General features: G+C 35.6%; 3 protein-coding genes across 3 annotated transcripts; 2 read left to right on the forward strand and 1 right to left on the reverse strand.

Annotated features, from left to right (window-relative positions):
- Nucleotides 1-289: 289 nt before the first annotated feature.
- Nucleotides 290-1175, forward strand: LOC144574638 (linoleate 9S-lipoxygenase 1-like; the record flags this gene model as incomplete). The annotated part of the gene is given in 1 exon segment (XM_078324651.1): nt 290-1175. A coding segment is annotated over 1 exon segment (723 nt), but the record flags the coding sequence as incomplete, so codon positions are not given.
- A 7668-nt stretch (nt 1176-8843) lies between these two features.
- LOC144574966 (germin-like protein 3-8) lies at nt 8844-9670 on the reverse strand. The gene has a single exon (XM_078325077.1). It carries the CDS (start codon nt 9649-9651, stop codon nt 8983-8985), a length of 669 nt encoding a protein of 222 aa, XP_078181203.1. The 5' UTR covers nt 9652-9670; the 3' UTR covers nt 8844-8982.
- A 1864-nt stretch (nt 9671-11534) lies between these two features.
- Nucleotides 11535-12314, forward strand: LOC144574944 (germin-like protein 3-7). Its single transcript, XM_078325048.1, has one exon. It carries the CDS (start codon nt 11592-11594, stop codon nt 12258-12260), a length of 669 nt encoding a protein of 222 aa, XP_078181174.1. The 5' UTR covers nt 11535-11591; the 3' UTR covers nt 12261-12314.
- Nucleotides 12315-18113: the final 5799 nt, after the last annotated feature.

Raw genomic sequence — 18113 nt, forward strand, 5'->3', positions numbered from 1 at the left:
TCTCTCACAATTTTTTAGGCTCTGAAACAGATAAACATCTCTGGTTAAACACGATCAGGAATCTCTTTTCAAAATACTGGGCAAAAAACCCCATCCAACTAATTTACCTTTGTTTTTTGAATTATTATAGTTGTACGTAAGCGATGATAACTTCAATTCCAGTAAAAGGAAAAAGTCTAGACAAATAACATAGTACAAAAGCCAAAGCTCAAGACAAAGTCTGCTATTTGACACCAATTTTATTGATTATCTACTAAGGACAAAGTCTACTAATTAATTTACTAATTTACTAATCAAGGACTATCCATATGCTGTTGATGGTCTTGCTGTATGGTCGGCGATTGAATCGTGGGTCAATGAGTAATGCTTTCTCTACTATCCGAGTGACTCGGCGGTGAAATCCGATACAGAGCTCCAAGCTTGGTGGAAGGAGATTCGTGAGGTTGGGCATGGCGACAAAAAAGACGAGGAATGGTGGCCCAAGATGCAAACAGTCGAGGAATTAACCAAGACATGCACCACCATAATTTGGGTCGCCTCAGCTCTACATGCAGCTGTTAATTTTGGGCAGTACCCATATGCCGGATACCTCCTGAATCGCCCGACCGTTACTCGTAAACCAATGCCTGAACCAGGAACAGATGCATATGAAGAATTGAAGAAAAACCCTGATAAGGTCTTTTTGAAGACTATATCAAGTCAGTTACAAACTATATTAGTAATATCCTTGATCAAGATCTTGTCTCGGCATTCGTCAGATGAAGTCTACCTCGGACAACGGGACACACCAGAATGGACATCTGATGAGAAGGCACTGGATGCTTTTGACAAGTTTAGTGAGAGACTGATTGGAATAGAGGAGAAGATCAAGGGTTTGAATGCAGATCCAACTTTGAAGAATCGAAATGGACCTGTAAATTTTTCGTATACATTATTATACCCAAATACTTCCGATAAGAGTAAAACTGGCGGGTTGGTTCCAAAGGGAATCCCAAATAGTGTGTCCATATGAGAGGTAATTTGTGTTTTTATTTATTTTCTTTTTATTAGTGGTTGTTTTATATTTGTTTGTGGTGTTGGTAAATAAAGGTTTGCTGTATATGCAACCCGGTTTATTCAATTTGATTGTTTATTGCTGTGAAAGCTTATTGTGTAATTAAATTGGTATTAGTGAAATTCTGAGAAAAAAAATAGATTATTCTATCGTACATGTCATCTGTTGAGTAAATAGTCTAAGAAACAATTTATTATAGTTCAAGGGTATATATGAAAAATGTATAAATTAGAAATAGACATCCTACTGTAGATAAAAGATAGATAGGTACTAACGGTCATATTGACCTTAGTATATATATACTTACACAGTCACTGTACGTAAGAGTTAGAAAAATACACAACTTTTCAAATATACAAATTTTCTTGTCTCTTCAGCTTACATTTCTAAAAAATAACATGGTAACAGCAAAGAGTAGATGGCTCAAGAAGGGCAACACGAGGCTACCAACAACTCCTCGAAGCTCACAAATGCATTACTCAATGGCAAAAACTACCTTACATGGGCAAAGGCTGCAGCGCGAGCGCTCAGCGGTCGAGAGATGCGTGAATACATCACGGGAGACAACAAAGTGCCCGAAGTGGCAAACCCGCTCTCGCTGACCGAAGTGGAAAAAAAGCCAATGCGGAAATGGTGAACTCAAAACGATAAAATTATAACTTGGCTCACAAATTCTATGGAGTCATCCATTACTGAGCTATTTCTTCTCCCCGACACAGCCTTCGAGCTATGGGAAGCCGTGAAAGCCATGTACGGCCAAGAAAATAACTACTCTCGGATTTATCAACTCAAACTAGAAATTCAACAAGAAAAACAAGGTACAAGAAAACACGTAGAGTACCTTGGTACTCTTCAAAAGAAAAAAATGAGCTCCGATTGTACTGGCCGGCAACCACCGACTTGGCAATAATAAAAAAACGAGAAGAAGAAGATATTTTTTAGTACCTTGCGGGATTAAACCCGAGCTATGAAGCCGTAAGGGCTTAGATTATGAACATCATACCTCTTCCCTCTTACTCCCAAATCAAAAATATGATTCAACAAGAAGAAAGCCGAAGAGAGGCAATGGGAGGCCCGCAACTCACAGTCGAAGAAGGACACGAGACCCATGGCTTTGCAGCAACGAAAAAAATCAAAATTTCCCAAATTAGGTAAAAACCCTAGATCTCAAATTCTCCCAAATCAAAACGAAATCAAGAGATGCACGGGGTGTAAAAAGGAGGGGCACACCTATGAAAATTGCTGGTTCCTTCATCCCCATCTGAAACCAAAACACTTGAAAAATCAAGGCTCTGTTGGAGGAGGAAAAGGGGATCGGAATGAAGGCAGGGAAAGAAATGAAGTGGGGCGTGTGTATTTCGCTGAACCAAAAAACTCTACCGAACCAAAGCTGCTAGCTTTTGCACCTGATCTGACTAATTACATTAGTGGGCCTGCGGCTACGAATGGGCCTTCAACAATAAACACATCAGGTGCTATCTTTTTCGCTGGCGGGTCAGGAACTGGCCGAAACAGGTCAGTTGATGGTTGTTTCGCTGGCGGGTCAGGGGCTGGCCGAAATGGGTCAGTAGATGCAGCAGATCAACTGCAGTCACTTGTTGGGGTTTACGGTGCTGTAACCAAAACCCGTTTAGGCTTAAGCTGCGGAATGACAGTAGAACAAAAATTTCTACAGCCAACTTAAGCTCAGGATTAAACGGGGTATGTCAGGAAACTTTCCAAGGCGGTTCACCTTCAGTATTCCTTTGGCATCAAAACCCAATTTAATTCTTTTTACAGATCTACTCCATGATTGATTTCTAAAACTTTAATCTACTTACCAATTAAATAGATTAATATAGCATATTTATACCTTGTTTCCAAATCACAATTGGAATGCAGACCGAGCGAGTAGAGCCTCACCAAAGAAGGAATCGACTCGGAGTATCACACGTGTGATACCTCTATCGGTTATCCACCAGGACTAACCGGAGAGCGGTTTATTTCTTCTGCCAGAAATACCGTAAACCGCGAAATTATGCAAAAACACTATTCACAGGGAAAAAGACGAAAACCCGTAAACACGAATTTTCGGTTGCTCAGTTTCATCAATATGCAAAACTGACATACCGCAAAATTTGGTAAAACACTATTCATCGATCCCGTAAATATATTTCACAACAACCCGCAAGATTATACGTCAACTACATATAACTTTCTTTTCTCAACCGAAACACTATTTGGGAGAGAAACCGAGAAAGAGAGAAAATACCGATTCAATTCTGCATGAAACGATACGTGTGAATTAGTCATTTTTCTCTCTACCCCTCCACCCCTATTTATAGGGTTTAGGGTCGGTTGCCAAAAGACCAAAATTCCCTCCAAGTTCGGCCTATTTACAAGATATGTCATTGAATAGATAAGGATGACATGTCATGTGGATAAGATCGATGACGTGTTATCTAGATAGGATCGTTGACATGTCATGCGGATAAGGACGAATCTGAAAAGACCCGAATGCCCTCAGCCCGAATACAAATAATATTCGTATAATTATTCTGAACAATTATATATATTTTTCTTGCAGTTGTTTTTTCGGTAATTTATACAACGTGTCCTGCACATTTATAAATTAACCGGTTAACTTTTATACAACGTGTCACACACGTTTATAAATTAACCAATGTTTTTGCTTATTATTTTTACATAACATTTATAATTTAATTATAACACGTATAATTAATTATAACCATCTTACTGATCATAACCAATTTATAATCAATCACAATAAGATTATCTGATTAACTCCTATATGGTGTGACCCAATAGGATCTGTGTTATGTTGGTAAATCGAGTTAAAACTATTTTAACTTCTATAATCATGAGCGGCATCTGGCAACACATCATGACCATCCAATTACACAGATGATGCTGTACTGTACAATATCACGATCCAGTAAACAATTTACTTATGTCTGTTCTTCTGTCTCATAGCTATCAGATCAGTTTCAAGGTAGATGTGTGTCATCCTTGCTAACTGTATCTTTTCTTGATCTTGAGTAGATTATCAAATATAATTACTCTTGTAATTATACTGCATGCAGATAATCTAACTCTACCAAGGGGCCCAGTGATGCTATAGCTCGTATAGAGATACGAGGGACAAATAGTATTCTTGGTAAACTATCACTTCCTCAGCTAAGCTATACATATGGAAAAGCTACCGTTATGACTGTTTTTTACGGACAGCGATGGATAACAATCACACATACATATTTTTCAGTGGGAACGATAAATACCTCATACTGTAGAACGTGACACTGAATGAAAACATAAATGACACGAACACAATTCTATTTAATGTTTCATTCGGGGTCTGTCAAATATCATGTTCCTGGAACATATATCTATGTGATTAAAATGACAACTCCTTGTCTATGGTCTGTAAAACTTGACCATCATTTAATCCACATACTAACCTTACAGCGGTAATTAGTGTTCCTGCTAATTACCTTGGTCAGTGACCTTTTAAGAGTATATATCATCTATATTATGGAGTTTCACAATTTCAGTCATGAACTCGAAATGATCCATAAATAAAATAATACTCAAGGCAACAAAATGATATTAATCATCCAATTCATGAACAAAGCTTTTATATATAATCAATTATCGTATTATTGACTTCTAAATTATTACACTAACATCACTAATTCAGCAGGTGTCTGTGCTGCTGACTCAACAAAACCAGTTCAAATTTTCTGGTATCTCTTCATACTCAAAGAATTTAAATTTGTTAGATAAAATAATTATTGATAGTGGTGCTACAGACCATATGTTTGGCAATTAAGCACTTTTAAAAAATTTAGATATGACCAATTTGTCTTGGTAGCAAATGGTATGAAGGCTAAAATAAATGACATAGGTGAAACTATATTTTGTAACAAAAAAATATTTAATGTGCTATACCTAGATACGTTTCCTATAAACTTACTTTCGGTTCAAAAATTAACACAAGAATTAAATTGCGACGTGATTTTTTCTTGTAAAAATGTTGTATTTCAGGACCGAGAAACCGGGACGAAGATTGGTGAAGGTTTTCTTAAAAACGGACACTACTTTTTGAATAAAAAAAATATGTTTGTGCTTCCGCTAAATCCGTAGATGTCGGACTATGGCATAGAAGATTTGGGCATCCCTCCGATAAGATTTTAAATTATATTTTGGATTGTAAAAATTTAAATTATGTCAATTGTGAAGTTTGTAAATTGGCAAAACAAACCAAACTTCCTTTTTCTCATTCCAATAGTAAAAGTGAAGCTATGTTTGATTTAATTCATTCGGATGTATGGGGACTGGCCCCAATTGATTCATACAATGGATTTAAATATTTTGTAACTTTTATTGATGATTTTTCAAGAACCACTTGGTTATATTTACTCAAATAAAAAAAATGAAGTGTTTAGTTGCTTCAAAGAATTTTTTTTGTCTTATAGAAAATCAATTTAATGCTAAACTAAAAATATTTAGGTCGGATAACGGAACGGAATTTGTAAACAAAAATTTTGAAACTTTTTTTAAAGAAAAATGGATTATACACCAAACCACTTGCATTAATACACCCGAACAAAACGGAGTGTCGGAAAGAAAAAATAGACATTTGTTGGAAATGACAAAAACATTGATGTTTCAAAGCAATGTTCCTAAAATATATTGGTCGGATGCCATACTTTGCGCCACCCATCTAATTAATAAATTACCAAGTTCAAGGATAGAAAATGAAATTCCATTAGAAATTCTTTACCAACAAAAAAATCACCTTTGATCATTTAAAAATATTTGGGTGTACAAGTTTTGTACATATTAAAAGGAAAGATAAACTAGATTTTGTATCAACAAAAACTATTTTCTTAGGGTATTCACCATTTAAAAAAGGGTACAAATGCTATGATCCTATTAACAAAAAATTATTTATTTCTAGAAATGTTGTATTTTTTTTAAAATGAGCCATATTTTAAAAAATTAGGAGAGATTCAAGAGCCTAATCAAACCCAAATTGAAAGCATAAATTCGGTAACACCCTATATTGCACAAAATAATTTAGAAGAAAATGAAACAAGTGACATTGAATAAGAAATGAATGACAACAATGATGACATAAATGAGACCGAATGAGTGAATAATTCGGGACTTAGACGAACAACTAAAGTGTCACAACCATCAACTAGACTTAGAGACTATGTTACTTATGCCGTACAATATCCTATACAAAACTTTATTTCATATAATTTTTTTTTGCCTTCATACCAAGCTTTTCTTACTACCATAGAAAAATAAATATAACCAAAAAATTACCAAGAGGCCATTCAAAATCCAACTTGGAATAAAGCGATGAAAGAAGAGCTAAAAGCTCTAGAAAAAAAATGAAACATGGATAATAGTTCCATTACCAAAAAATAAAAAACCCGTTGGGTGCAAAAATTAAATATAATAGTAATGGTACCATAGAACGGTATAAGGCACGATTAGTAGCCAAAGGATTTACACAAACATATGGCATAGACTATAATGAAACATTTGCACCGGTTGCAAAAATGAATACCGTTAGGGTGTTATTTTCCATTGCCGTAAACAATGGATGGAATTTATATCAAATGAACGTTAAAAATGGATTTCTTCAAGGAACACTTGAGGAAGAAGTTTATATAACCCTTCCACCGGGTCATGTAAAAGAAAAAAATGCTAATCTTGCTTGTAGGTTAAAAAAATCAATTTACGGACTTAAGCAATCTCCAAGAGCATGGTATGACAAATTATCTCAATATTTAATTTCTTGCAATTTTAATATTAGCAATGCCGACCACTCTTTGTTTACCAAAAATGAAGGAAAAAATATAACCCTTGTGTTAGTATACGTAGATGATTTAATAATTACCAGAAATAATTTAGAAGTAATTAAAAAAATCAAATCCCAATTAAAAGAAAATTTTGACATTAAAGATTTAGGATATTTAAAATATTTTCTAGGAATAGAAGTAGCATTTTCAAACAAAGGCATATTAATCTCACAAAGAAAGTATACCTTGGATTTATTAAAGGAAACTGGTAAATTAGGTTGTAAACCGGCCTCTACACCAACAGATAATAAATATAAATTAAATACCAAGGATGGTGAACCCTTAGAAAATAAAAATCAATTTCAAAGACTTGTAGGAAAATTGATTTACCTCACGGTAACCCGTCCGGATATTTCTTTTTTCGTAAGCCAAATTAGTAAATTTATGCATTCACCAAGAACACCACATTTAGAGGCCATAAATAGAGTTCTAAGATATTTAAAAGAAAATCCCGGAAAGGACATATGGATGAAGAATAATAATTCTAATGCAATATGTGGCTATTCCGATGCAGATTGGGCCGGTAGCTTTGATAGAAAATCCACCACCGTTTTTTGCACATTTGTAGGCGAAAATTTAGTAACATGGAAAATCAAGAAGCAAAATGTTGTGGCACGATCAAGCGCGGAAGCGGAGTATCGAGCCATGGCATCAACCGCGACTGAATTGATATGGCTCAAGCAATTGCTTAAAGACATGGGAATTAATGTTGATCAACCCATGAAAATGTATTGTGACAACAACTCTGCACGTCACATTGCTCAAAATTCCGTATTTTATGAATGGACCAAACACATAGAAGTTGATTGTCACTTTATTAGAGAGAAGGTCCAAGCCAAGGAAATAGAAACACCGTTTGTTCGAAGTGAAGATCAACTAGCGGATGTGTTTACGAAAGGATTGGACCCAAAGCCGTTTGAAGAAATCACAAGCAAGCTAGGATTATTCGATATTTACAATCCTAGCTTGAGGGGTGTTGAGTAAATAGTCTAAGAAACAATTTATTATAGTTCAAGGGTATATATGAAAAATGTATAAATTAGAAATAGGCATCCTATTGTAGATAAAAGATAGATAGGTACTAACGGTCATATTTACCTTAGTATATATCAAGGTTCTAAATAGCGATTATAGCAGCATAGCGGGGAGACAAAAAAAAAGCTATTGCGAATAGCGTAGCTATAGCGGAAGCTATCACACATAGCGATTTTCCCTTTTCAAACTTTATATTCTATATTTCTACTAATTATCAACATAATCAATATTAGAGAATTGATGTAACAACTAAATGACAACTAATCTAAGTCTATACTTTTTATTAATTATGCAAATAAGCTGAAATTCGTATTCAAAATTAATCGAATATTGGGACATGAATAAGCCCGTGTGTGAAACTGTGAAATATTGATCTCAGTAATCAACATTCAAGGCCGTATACAAGTACTGCAGTACATGCAGTCTGCTTAAACACTGGTCATATGCTAATGCTGGAGAATAGAAGTTCGAATTTTCAGTAATCGATAGTTGCCACAAAAATGGATGTTATGGAAGCAACGGAACGAGAAGATATTCCGCAATAAACTCATGCCTCCTACGTTGCTAGCTAACAAGATCTTACAGGAGGGAAACCTTTGGATGCAATACCGTAAGGGTGCTGCAACTAAAACTGGAATAGGGTAGCTGTGGGAGAAATGCTGAAAATTTTGAAAAATTTAAATTAGAAATTGAAAGTGGCAGTATAGTCATTAGGTTTTGCTTCAAGTATTGAAGGGTGCGATGTCGATGTTGGATACTAAAATGTAATCAGTACTTGGTAGCTACTACCAAGTTTTTTTAAAAAAAAAAGATAGTTGCCACAAAAAATGTTTTGGCTAAAATACTAATTCACAAACAAACCCCAGTACGTACCAAGGGTGCTTTTATTCAACGAACTATTATGTTTACATCCAACAATCATTTACACAATGAATATATAATCTATAACGAATAGCTCAAAATTAATCAAGCGCTAGAATACACATGGAGCGAGGCAAATGATAATTAATTAATTTATTAGTTATAAGGTGAAGTTGCTTGTCCAAACTTGGACATCAGAAGCTGGATGACTGACGCGTCGACCTGGAAAGTCTTTGTGAGCACATCAATGGGAATTGCTGGTTTTGACCCGAACAAGGTTTGTGGAGCCAACACAACTCCTGGCAACTGGCTGTTAAAAGCGGTGATAGCCACCCCATTTTCTTTCCCAGTGTTGTACTGGAAATGAATGAGTCCTCGGGGGATAATGAAGCTCTCACCAGCCTTCACGACTTTCGAATAGAAAACATTTGCGGTGCTGATGAAACCAACAAGCATTTCTCCTTGAACAACGAATCCAATTTCGGAAGCACGGGGGTGGCTATGGAGAGGGTTGACACCACCTGGAGCTAAGTCAACACGGTTCATGGAGAGACCGAGCGTATTCAAGCCAGGAAAGGTCTGAACACTGCCTGCTGTAATATTGGATCCAAACATGTTATTGGTGTTTCCTGCCACAGCGAGTCCGCTGAAGAAGAAATCCTTGGAGGCAACATTAGAAGCCGGTTTGCAAGGGAAACCGTTGACAGTGATGTCGGATTGTAAGTCAGCGACGCAAAAATCTTGAAGAGGATGAGGGTCGGCACGGCACGAGGTGAAGATGAAGACAGTGAGAGAAAGGAGCAACACGGATCTTAAAGGGGCCATTGTTTTAGTTTGCTGGTAAGGTTTGGGATGAGTGCTCTAGGTACGTGGGTAGTCTTTTTATAGGGAGTGATGCGAGGAATCGTTCAAAAATGATTGAAAAGTTAAGTGTTTGATTTGCTTAATCAAATAGGAAAATTAATTAAAGTCATGTAGTTGGTGATGACTAATTAACCAGAAGTTGACTTTTCAATTTCATACAAATTGGGAGCAGATAATCAATAAAATATTTTGAAGATTAAAAATATTAATTACATTGATGACAGATAAATTAGAAATCAATTATATCAATAGAAAATTAAGTAGAGATCAATTAGTATTAATTAGTATATAATAAATCTTGTAATATAAAAATATTTTAGTGGTCCTGTGTAAATCCTGTAGCATATAAATAAGAGCCGTGTAAGATATTGAAATCATATCATAAATCAATAAGATTAGTATTTTTTGTTGTCAAAATTCAACAAATTAAACCGATCTAAAATGATAAGATCAGTAGACTTAGTCCTTTGCGTAATCTGACTTTTTGCACTATGTTAGCTGTCCAAATTTACTTCCTTTTAGTCGGAACAAAACTAACAAGGAGCTTACCGGAATTGAGGGTACACATTTTGACAAAGCAGTTTTTAATTCATACATAGCAAAGATAATAAAGTGAAAACTGTCCTGCTTTGTCTATCATGATCTCTGCATAAATTAAAAACTGTCTTGTCAAAATTTGTACCAAAATTGAAGTTATCCAATTAGTAGGGGGTGCATTTTTGGTCCATAAAATTTTTGACATAGTCTTATTTTAAACCGAATCTAAATTATTTGATTAAAATTCACACAAACCGCACGTTTAGATTTATGAAACGGTTTAGATTTGTACGATCCTAACTCGGTCTGTACAATTCTCAATACGGACATGACTCTGCCAAAGTCCTTTGCACACAACCACATCCCAAACTATGGTTTGGAATACTAGAACTACTGTGTGTATATTAAGCTCACCAAATGAGAGCGAAGAACTTCAATTCTCAATCCCGTAAATATTTTATTGGTTTAGTAAAAATTTTAAAAATAACAAACTCTACTTTTCAATTAAAAAATCTCTGCAAAACAATTCATGAATATAGATAAAAGAATCAAAATTTTTTGTATGGACAGTTCGAGGACAAAGATATCTAGGCTTTGATAAAGTTGGTGATTTTCAAAAGTGATTTGATGGACGAATATATATGGAAAGATTCCACAAATATCACTGAACATGAATTTGATCATCCCAGGTACCTGACTTAAGCAAATTATAAACGGACGGTCCAAATTAATTCTTTTAACTTGGCACGAATCTCAAAATGGACTGCCTATAGTTTTTAATTTTTTATAAGCACTGGATTGATTTCGGCCCAGTTGAGATTAATCTGGGCCTTCCATTTATAATTTGCTTGAGTCAGGTAGCTGGGAGGATACGGATTCACTAAACATTACCACATTATGAAAAAAAAATCCACCCAACTAGTTTACCGTTTCCTTTTCTAATCCTAGTATGTAGGCGTAATATCTTCAATTCCAATTCCAGAAAGCTTCGTACCTCTCCTCGTTACGTTAGCTCTGTTCCGACTAAAAGGAAGAGGTCTGGACTGATAACAATAAAATAACACACTAAAAAAAGTCAAAGCTAAGGACTAAGTCTACTAATTATCTGCTCCAATTTTTTTTATCGAAAGTCAGAAGTCGGCTTCTGGGGTTAATTAGTTATTACTTATTACCAACTACATTACTTTAATTACTTTTCCCGTTCTATCGAACGATTCAAACACCAACTTTTCAATCGTTTTTGAACGATTCCTCGCATCACTCCCTATAAAAGAACCAACCACGTACCTAGCTAAAGCACTCATCACAATCCTTACAAGCACAATAATTAATTAAAACACACACAAAGAACACAAAAAGCAACAATGGCCCCATTAAGATCCATGTTGCTCCTTTCTCTCACTGTCTTCATCTTCACCTCATGCCGCGCCGACCCTGATCCTCTCCAAGATTTCTGTGTCGCGGACTTAAAATCCGACATCACTGTCAACGGTTTCCCTTGCAAACCGGCTTCTAATGTTGCCTCCAAGGATTTCTTCTTCAGCGGACTCGCTGAGGCAGGAAACACCAATAACATGTTTGGATCCAATATTACAGCAGGCAGTGTTCAGACCTTTCCTGGCTTGAATACGCTCGGTCTCTCCATGAACCGTGTTGACTTAGCTCCAGGTGGTGTCAACCCTCTCCATAGCCACCCCCGTGCTTCTGAAATTGGATTTGTTGTTCAAGGAGAAATGCTTGTTGGTTTCATCAGCACCGCAGATGTTTACTATTCGAAAGTTGTGAAGGCTGGTGAGAGCTTCATTATCCCCCGAGGACTCATTCATTTCCAGTACAACACCGGGAAAGAAAATGGGGTGGCTATCACGGCTTTTAACAGCCAGTTGCCGGGAGTTGTGTTGGCTCCGTTAACCTTGTTCGGGTCAAAACCATCAATTCCAATTGATGTTCTGACAAAGACGTTCCAGGTCGATGCGTCAGTCATCCAGCTTCTGATGTCCAAGTTTGGACAAGCAACTTCACCTTATAACTAATAAATTAATTAATTATCATTTGCCTCGCTCCATGTGTATTCTAGCGCTTCATTAATTTTGAGCTATTCGTTATAGATTATATATTCATTGTGTAAATGATTGTTGGATATTGCATACAGTTGATTGACTAAAAACACCCTTGGTACGTACCGGGGTTTGTTTAATTATGAATTAGTAATTTAACCAAAACTTATTTTGTGATAATTGTTGATTATTGATAAGTCAAACTTCTATTCCTCTGCTTAAGCATATGACCAATGATGGTTTAAGCAGACATCAGACTACATGCCCTGCAGTAGTGGTCTATATAAATTATAAAAATACGGTCTTGAATGTTGGTTACTGAGATCAAGATTTCATATATAGTTTCACATATGGACTTTATTGATACCCATTTCAGCTCATGGACAAAGCTCTGTCATCGAGTCAAATGTCGGTTTCGCAGTTGTTTTCTTATTTACCTGTTCGCACTTAATTAGCCTCCTTTACGTTTTAATCTGCGCTAATTTCTTGGTAATTTTTATTAATCCAACTACCTCCTCGCTTTAGAAAATAGTCTTCCTAAATACCACATTTACACATCTTCTGGCTCTTTTATAGACAACTTTACCGGTGCTACTTAATTAAGGAGTTTTCATTTTTTTTTTTTTTTTTGATGTTCTTTCTTTCTCCTGGCTACACAGAAACTCACGTTCGGAGGAGAATGTTATTTTTTTTTGAAGGTCAGTCCTCTGGCAATGTTCTTGTAAATACAACACCATATAGGAAGATTTGCACCGTAATGCTCATTTTTTTTTACATCCATTTTGATTAGTACTATTCTATTGCTTCTCTTTGCGAATTTTCTAACAGCATATCTCTTTAGTTTCTTAATTTCGTCTAAATTTTTTTATTTCTTTTAGTTTATTTTTGTACTATTTTTGGTCTGAAATTTTATTTGTTAGTATGTCGAACTTATTTTAATTATTATTTTTAATTATATCATGGAAATATTAATTTGATATTAATTTTTTAAATTTTGATTGTAAACCCTCAAGGAAAATCAGGGAAATTATTTTTAACAAATTTTGAAAATTAATTAACTAATAAGTTAATATGAGCCACTAATGTCAACTCGACTATTTTTCTACAAGCTCACGTACTATTTTAATTGATGAGCTTAAACTTATCTATAGGAGCTTTACTGAATGAAGAGTAGAACTGGTATATGAGCTTCAGCTTACGAAATCATAAGCTTAACCTTAAATCTGTTGGAACATCTTTCAATTAGAAATTCAGACCGTTCAAATTAACCTATTTTATTAAAGTTGTATTTACATGACATATTTGTTAATTTGTAAAATGAGTATCAACTCAAGCAGTCAAAAATTATGGCTAATAAAATTATTTTAATACATATTTATGTTTATCATTTTTTTTATAGCTTGAATTTATAATAACAATAAAAATAAAAAATTGATATGTAAATACATATGAATCACTCATTATTTCATCAATTTGAACGGTTTGAATTCATTTAAATTGATCTCATAATTTTCTAATCTAAATTGATAGATCATCTTGGCGACCATTTTAAAAAAAAGTACTATTTGTCATTTTAAAAAAAAATATTTAACCAATAAAATGAAAAATTAAGGAGATTGAGAATTAAAGTTATCCCCATCCATTTCGTGAACTTAGAATGCTCCACAAAGAGGGTATGTAACGGAAAGAAAAGGAAGTGAATTTAATTTCTTTACACTTCAAATCAAATTGGAGCTGAACAAATTCATCAAGTTTCTCTACATAGTTCACCATCTCTCCCCTCTTCTCCTCTATGTTCTCTCACAATTTTTTAGGCTCTGAAACAGATAAACATCTCTGGTCAAACACGATCAGGAACCTCTTTTCAAAATACTGGGCAAAAAACCCCATCCAACTAATTTACCTTTGTTTTTTGAATTATTATAGTTGTACGTAAGCGATGATAACTTCAATTCCAGTAAAAGGAAAAAGTCTAGACAAATAACATAGTACAAAAGCCAAAGCTCAGGACAAAGTCTGCTATTTGACACCAATTTTATTGATTATCTACTAAGGACAAAGTCTACTAATTAATTTACTAATTTACTAATCAAGGACTATCCATATGCTGTATGGTCGGCGATTGAATCGTGGGTCAATGAGTACTGCTTTCTCTACTATCCGAGTGACTCGGCGGTGAAATCCGATACAGAGCTCCAAGCTTGGTGGAAGGAGATTCGTGAGGTTGGGTATGGCGACAAAAAAGACAAGAAATGGTGGCCCTGTTGGAACCTTATTGTTACACATAAACAATTTAATTCTATATGCCACTATTGATCTACCTATGCCAAAATGGCCATCATGCAAAATTCATCAATTCTTAGGGAGCAGACGCAATACCTGACTCCATTAGCATATTTATGCAAAGCTTCTCTCAAAAGTGGTTGATAAACTTGTAAGACAGCGGCAAGAAAAACTTCGACCCGATGTAGAGGTTGAAGCGTCGACAGCTTTCTTAGTGGTAGGATAAAGCCTTCCAAAGCTACAAGACTGTCCTTGTGAGATCGTGTTCACAATTTCTTAATGATCTCACCTCTCTATTCTTTAATGGAGAGAAGTAGAGAAGACTACAGAATTGACTAGATGACGGCTAGAAAATTCTGCGACTTTTCGTATATTCTTGTACTTTGGGTACCAACCTATTTATAGAGATGTAGATTCGGCATATTGCCAAACCCTAACCCTAACCCTAAACCAATTTTCAGCCACATGCCAACTTAAAAAACGTGCATCAAAAAATGTGCAACTGCATCAAAATCCGTGCAGCAGCTGAAAATTTGGTTTCCTTAATTGCAAATTTCAGAATCAGTCCATCAATGATTTGATTTTTGCCTAAATTGTTCTACACATTTGTGGACCACATCCTAATGAATATATTGATTGTCTATTTCCTTATTTGATCACTTTAATTGACAATCATATATGACAGTAAACAATGCATAATTAGATTACATATATGCTCAATGTTGGCATTAAATCCAACGAGGTTGGCAATAAATCCAACAATCTCCCACTTGAGCAATATGTCATGACTTTTTAATTATGCATTGTGTTCCTTATGTGCGCACATTTCTTTACTGTCTTCCTTATATATTCCCAAACCAATTCGGTCCATCAATTATACTAGTAAAGGACTAAAGCGGCATTCGTCGCATTTATTCGCAACTAAACCCTCAATAATCACATTACTAATACAGCTGAATGATATGAATCATGATGTGGATGTGTAGCATAGAAATTACATGCAATTGTGATCTTACATGCCTATTTCTAACTTTGTCTCCTCCTTAAATCTTGAAACTGAATTTCATAAATTAACTTAATTAGAGGTCAAACATAAACAAGAAACAGAATGTCAAAACTTCATAATATATATAACACTTGTTACATGTCACAAGTTATATATCCAAAATTACAATGAAAAATAGAACATTAAATTACAAATTATAGACTCCCACTAAAATTGAATATCCTCAATAGAGATTACACCCATATGAGCAACATGCTCTACAAATTTTGCCGGTGTCAATCCCTAGTAAGAGGATCTGCTAACATAGAGTCTGTTCCTACATGTTCTATTTTCAATTCACCATTCTGTACTCTTTCCTTTACAACTAAGAACTTGATGTCGATGTACTTAGACTTCGACGAACTTCGGTTGTTATTTGCGTACAGCACTGCCGAATTGTTGTCACAGAACAATTGTAGTGGTCTCTCAATAGAATCCACTACTCGAAGTTCAGTGACAAAATTTCGTAGCCAAACACCATGATTTGATGCCTCATAGCATGCCACAAATTATGCCGCCATGGTGGAAGATGCAACAAGGGATTGTTTTGCACTCTTCCATGAAACGGCTCCTCCGGCTAACATGTAAATGTAGCCGGATGTCAATTTCATGCTATCCTGACATCCTACAAAATCAGAGTCGGTATAGCCAATGACCTCTAGCTTCTCCGATTTCCGATACGTGAGTATATGATCTTTTGTTCGCTTCAGGTACCTCAAGACTCTCTTGGCAGCTTTCCAATGATCTGGACCTGGATTTGACAAGTATCTCCCTAGCATGCCAGTGATGAACGCAATATCCGGACGCGTACACACTTGCGCATACATGATGCTCCCAACGACTGAGGCATATGGATACTGTAGCATTACTTCCTTTTCTGAATTATTTTTCGGGCATTGGTTTAGACTGAACTTGTCTCCCTTTGCCACAGGGGTATTTCCTGGTTTACAGTTCTGCATACCATATCTTGCCAAAACCTTATCGATATAATTCCTTTGGGATAATCCTAATATACCTTGGGTTCTATTCCTCAGTATTTCTATCCCTAGGACAAATGATGCATCACCAAGATCTTTCATCTCAAAATTTTTAGTCAGAAAGTTCTTAGTTTGTTGCAACATACTTATATCGTTACTGGCAAGCAAAATGTCATCAACATATAAAACCAGAAACACAAATTTACTCCCACAGAACTTGAGATATATACATTCATCCACAATGTTAGACTCGAATCCAAATGAGACAATCACATTGTGAAATTTGTAATACCATTAACGAGACGCCTGCTTTAGCCCATAAATGGACTTTTTTAAGTTTGCATACCATGGACTTTGCATCTCCTGATACATAGTTTTCTGGTTGCACCATATAAATTGTTTCTTCAATGTCACCATTAAGAAACGCAGTTTTAACATCCATCTGATGAAGCTCCAAATTGAAATGTGCCACTAATGCCAATATGATTCTTAAAGAGTCTTTCAGTGAAACCGGAGAGAAAGTCTATTTATAATCAATGCCTTCTTTTTGAGTAAAACATTTAGCGACAAGACGTGCCTTATATTTCTCTACATTACCCTTCGAGTCCCGCTTGGTTTTGAATATCCATTTGCAACCAATGGTTCTCTTTCCTGCTGGTAATGAGACAATTTCCCAAACGTCATTGTCTGCCATAGATTTTATTTCCTCATTCATGGCAGCGGTCCACTTGTGAGAGTTAGAGCTTTCCATGGCTTGTTTGACATTAATGGGGTCATTGTCTAACATGCCAACATCAAACTCATGTTCTTGAAGGTATACTACATAATCCGAAGATATTGCAGGCCTTCTCTCTCTAGTGGACCTCCTAATTGGCTCTTCTAAATTTTCCTGAGGATTTCTAGCATTGTCTAAAACAATCTGGCCTACAACAGCATCTTCCAAACCTTCGTGCGACCCTGAGTGGCCTGCACCCATTTTTGTATTTTCATTTTGTGTTGTTTCATCTTGTTGAGTTTGAGTTTCAATAATGATTTCGTCCGTAATAGTGTTTTGAGTAAAACTCGGATCTATATCCACAAAACTCGCAACACCTAATGGAATATTTGCATATTTCTCTTCAATATTTGCATATTCCTCTTCGAAATCAATTATTTTCTCACCCCCCACAAACTCAACATCCTCGAAAAATTTCGTATTTCCCGTCTCAAATACATTATGTTCTGTAGGATTATAAAATTTATAACCCCTTGAGCGCTCGGCATACCCAATAAAATAACAACTAATTGTCCTTTCATCTAGTTTCTTTTCAGCAGGTTTGTAAGGCCTTGCCTCAGCTGGACATCCCCATACTCGCAAATGACCTAAACTTGGCTTATGCCCGGTCCAAATCTCGTATGGGGTTTTGTTAGTTGCTTTAGTGGGTACCCTGTTACGAATATAAGCTGCAGACTTTAAGGCCTCACCCCATAGATTATCTGGTAAAGTAGTACGACTAATCATACTCCTTACCATCTCCTTAAGCG

Source organism: Carex rostrata, chromosome 23 (genome assembly GCF_964058835.1).
Source record: "Carex rostrata chromosome 23, lpCarRost1.2, whole genome shotgun sequence".
Classification (NCBI taxonomy): domain Eukaryota; kingdom Viridiplantae; phylum Streptophyta; class Magnoliopsida; order Poales; family Cyperaceae; genus Carex; species Carex rostrata.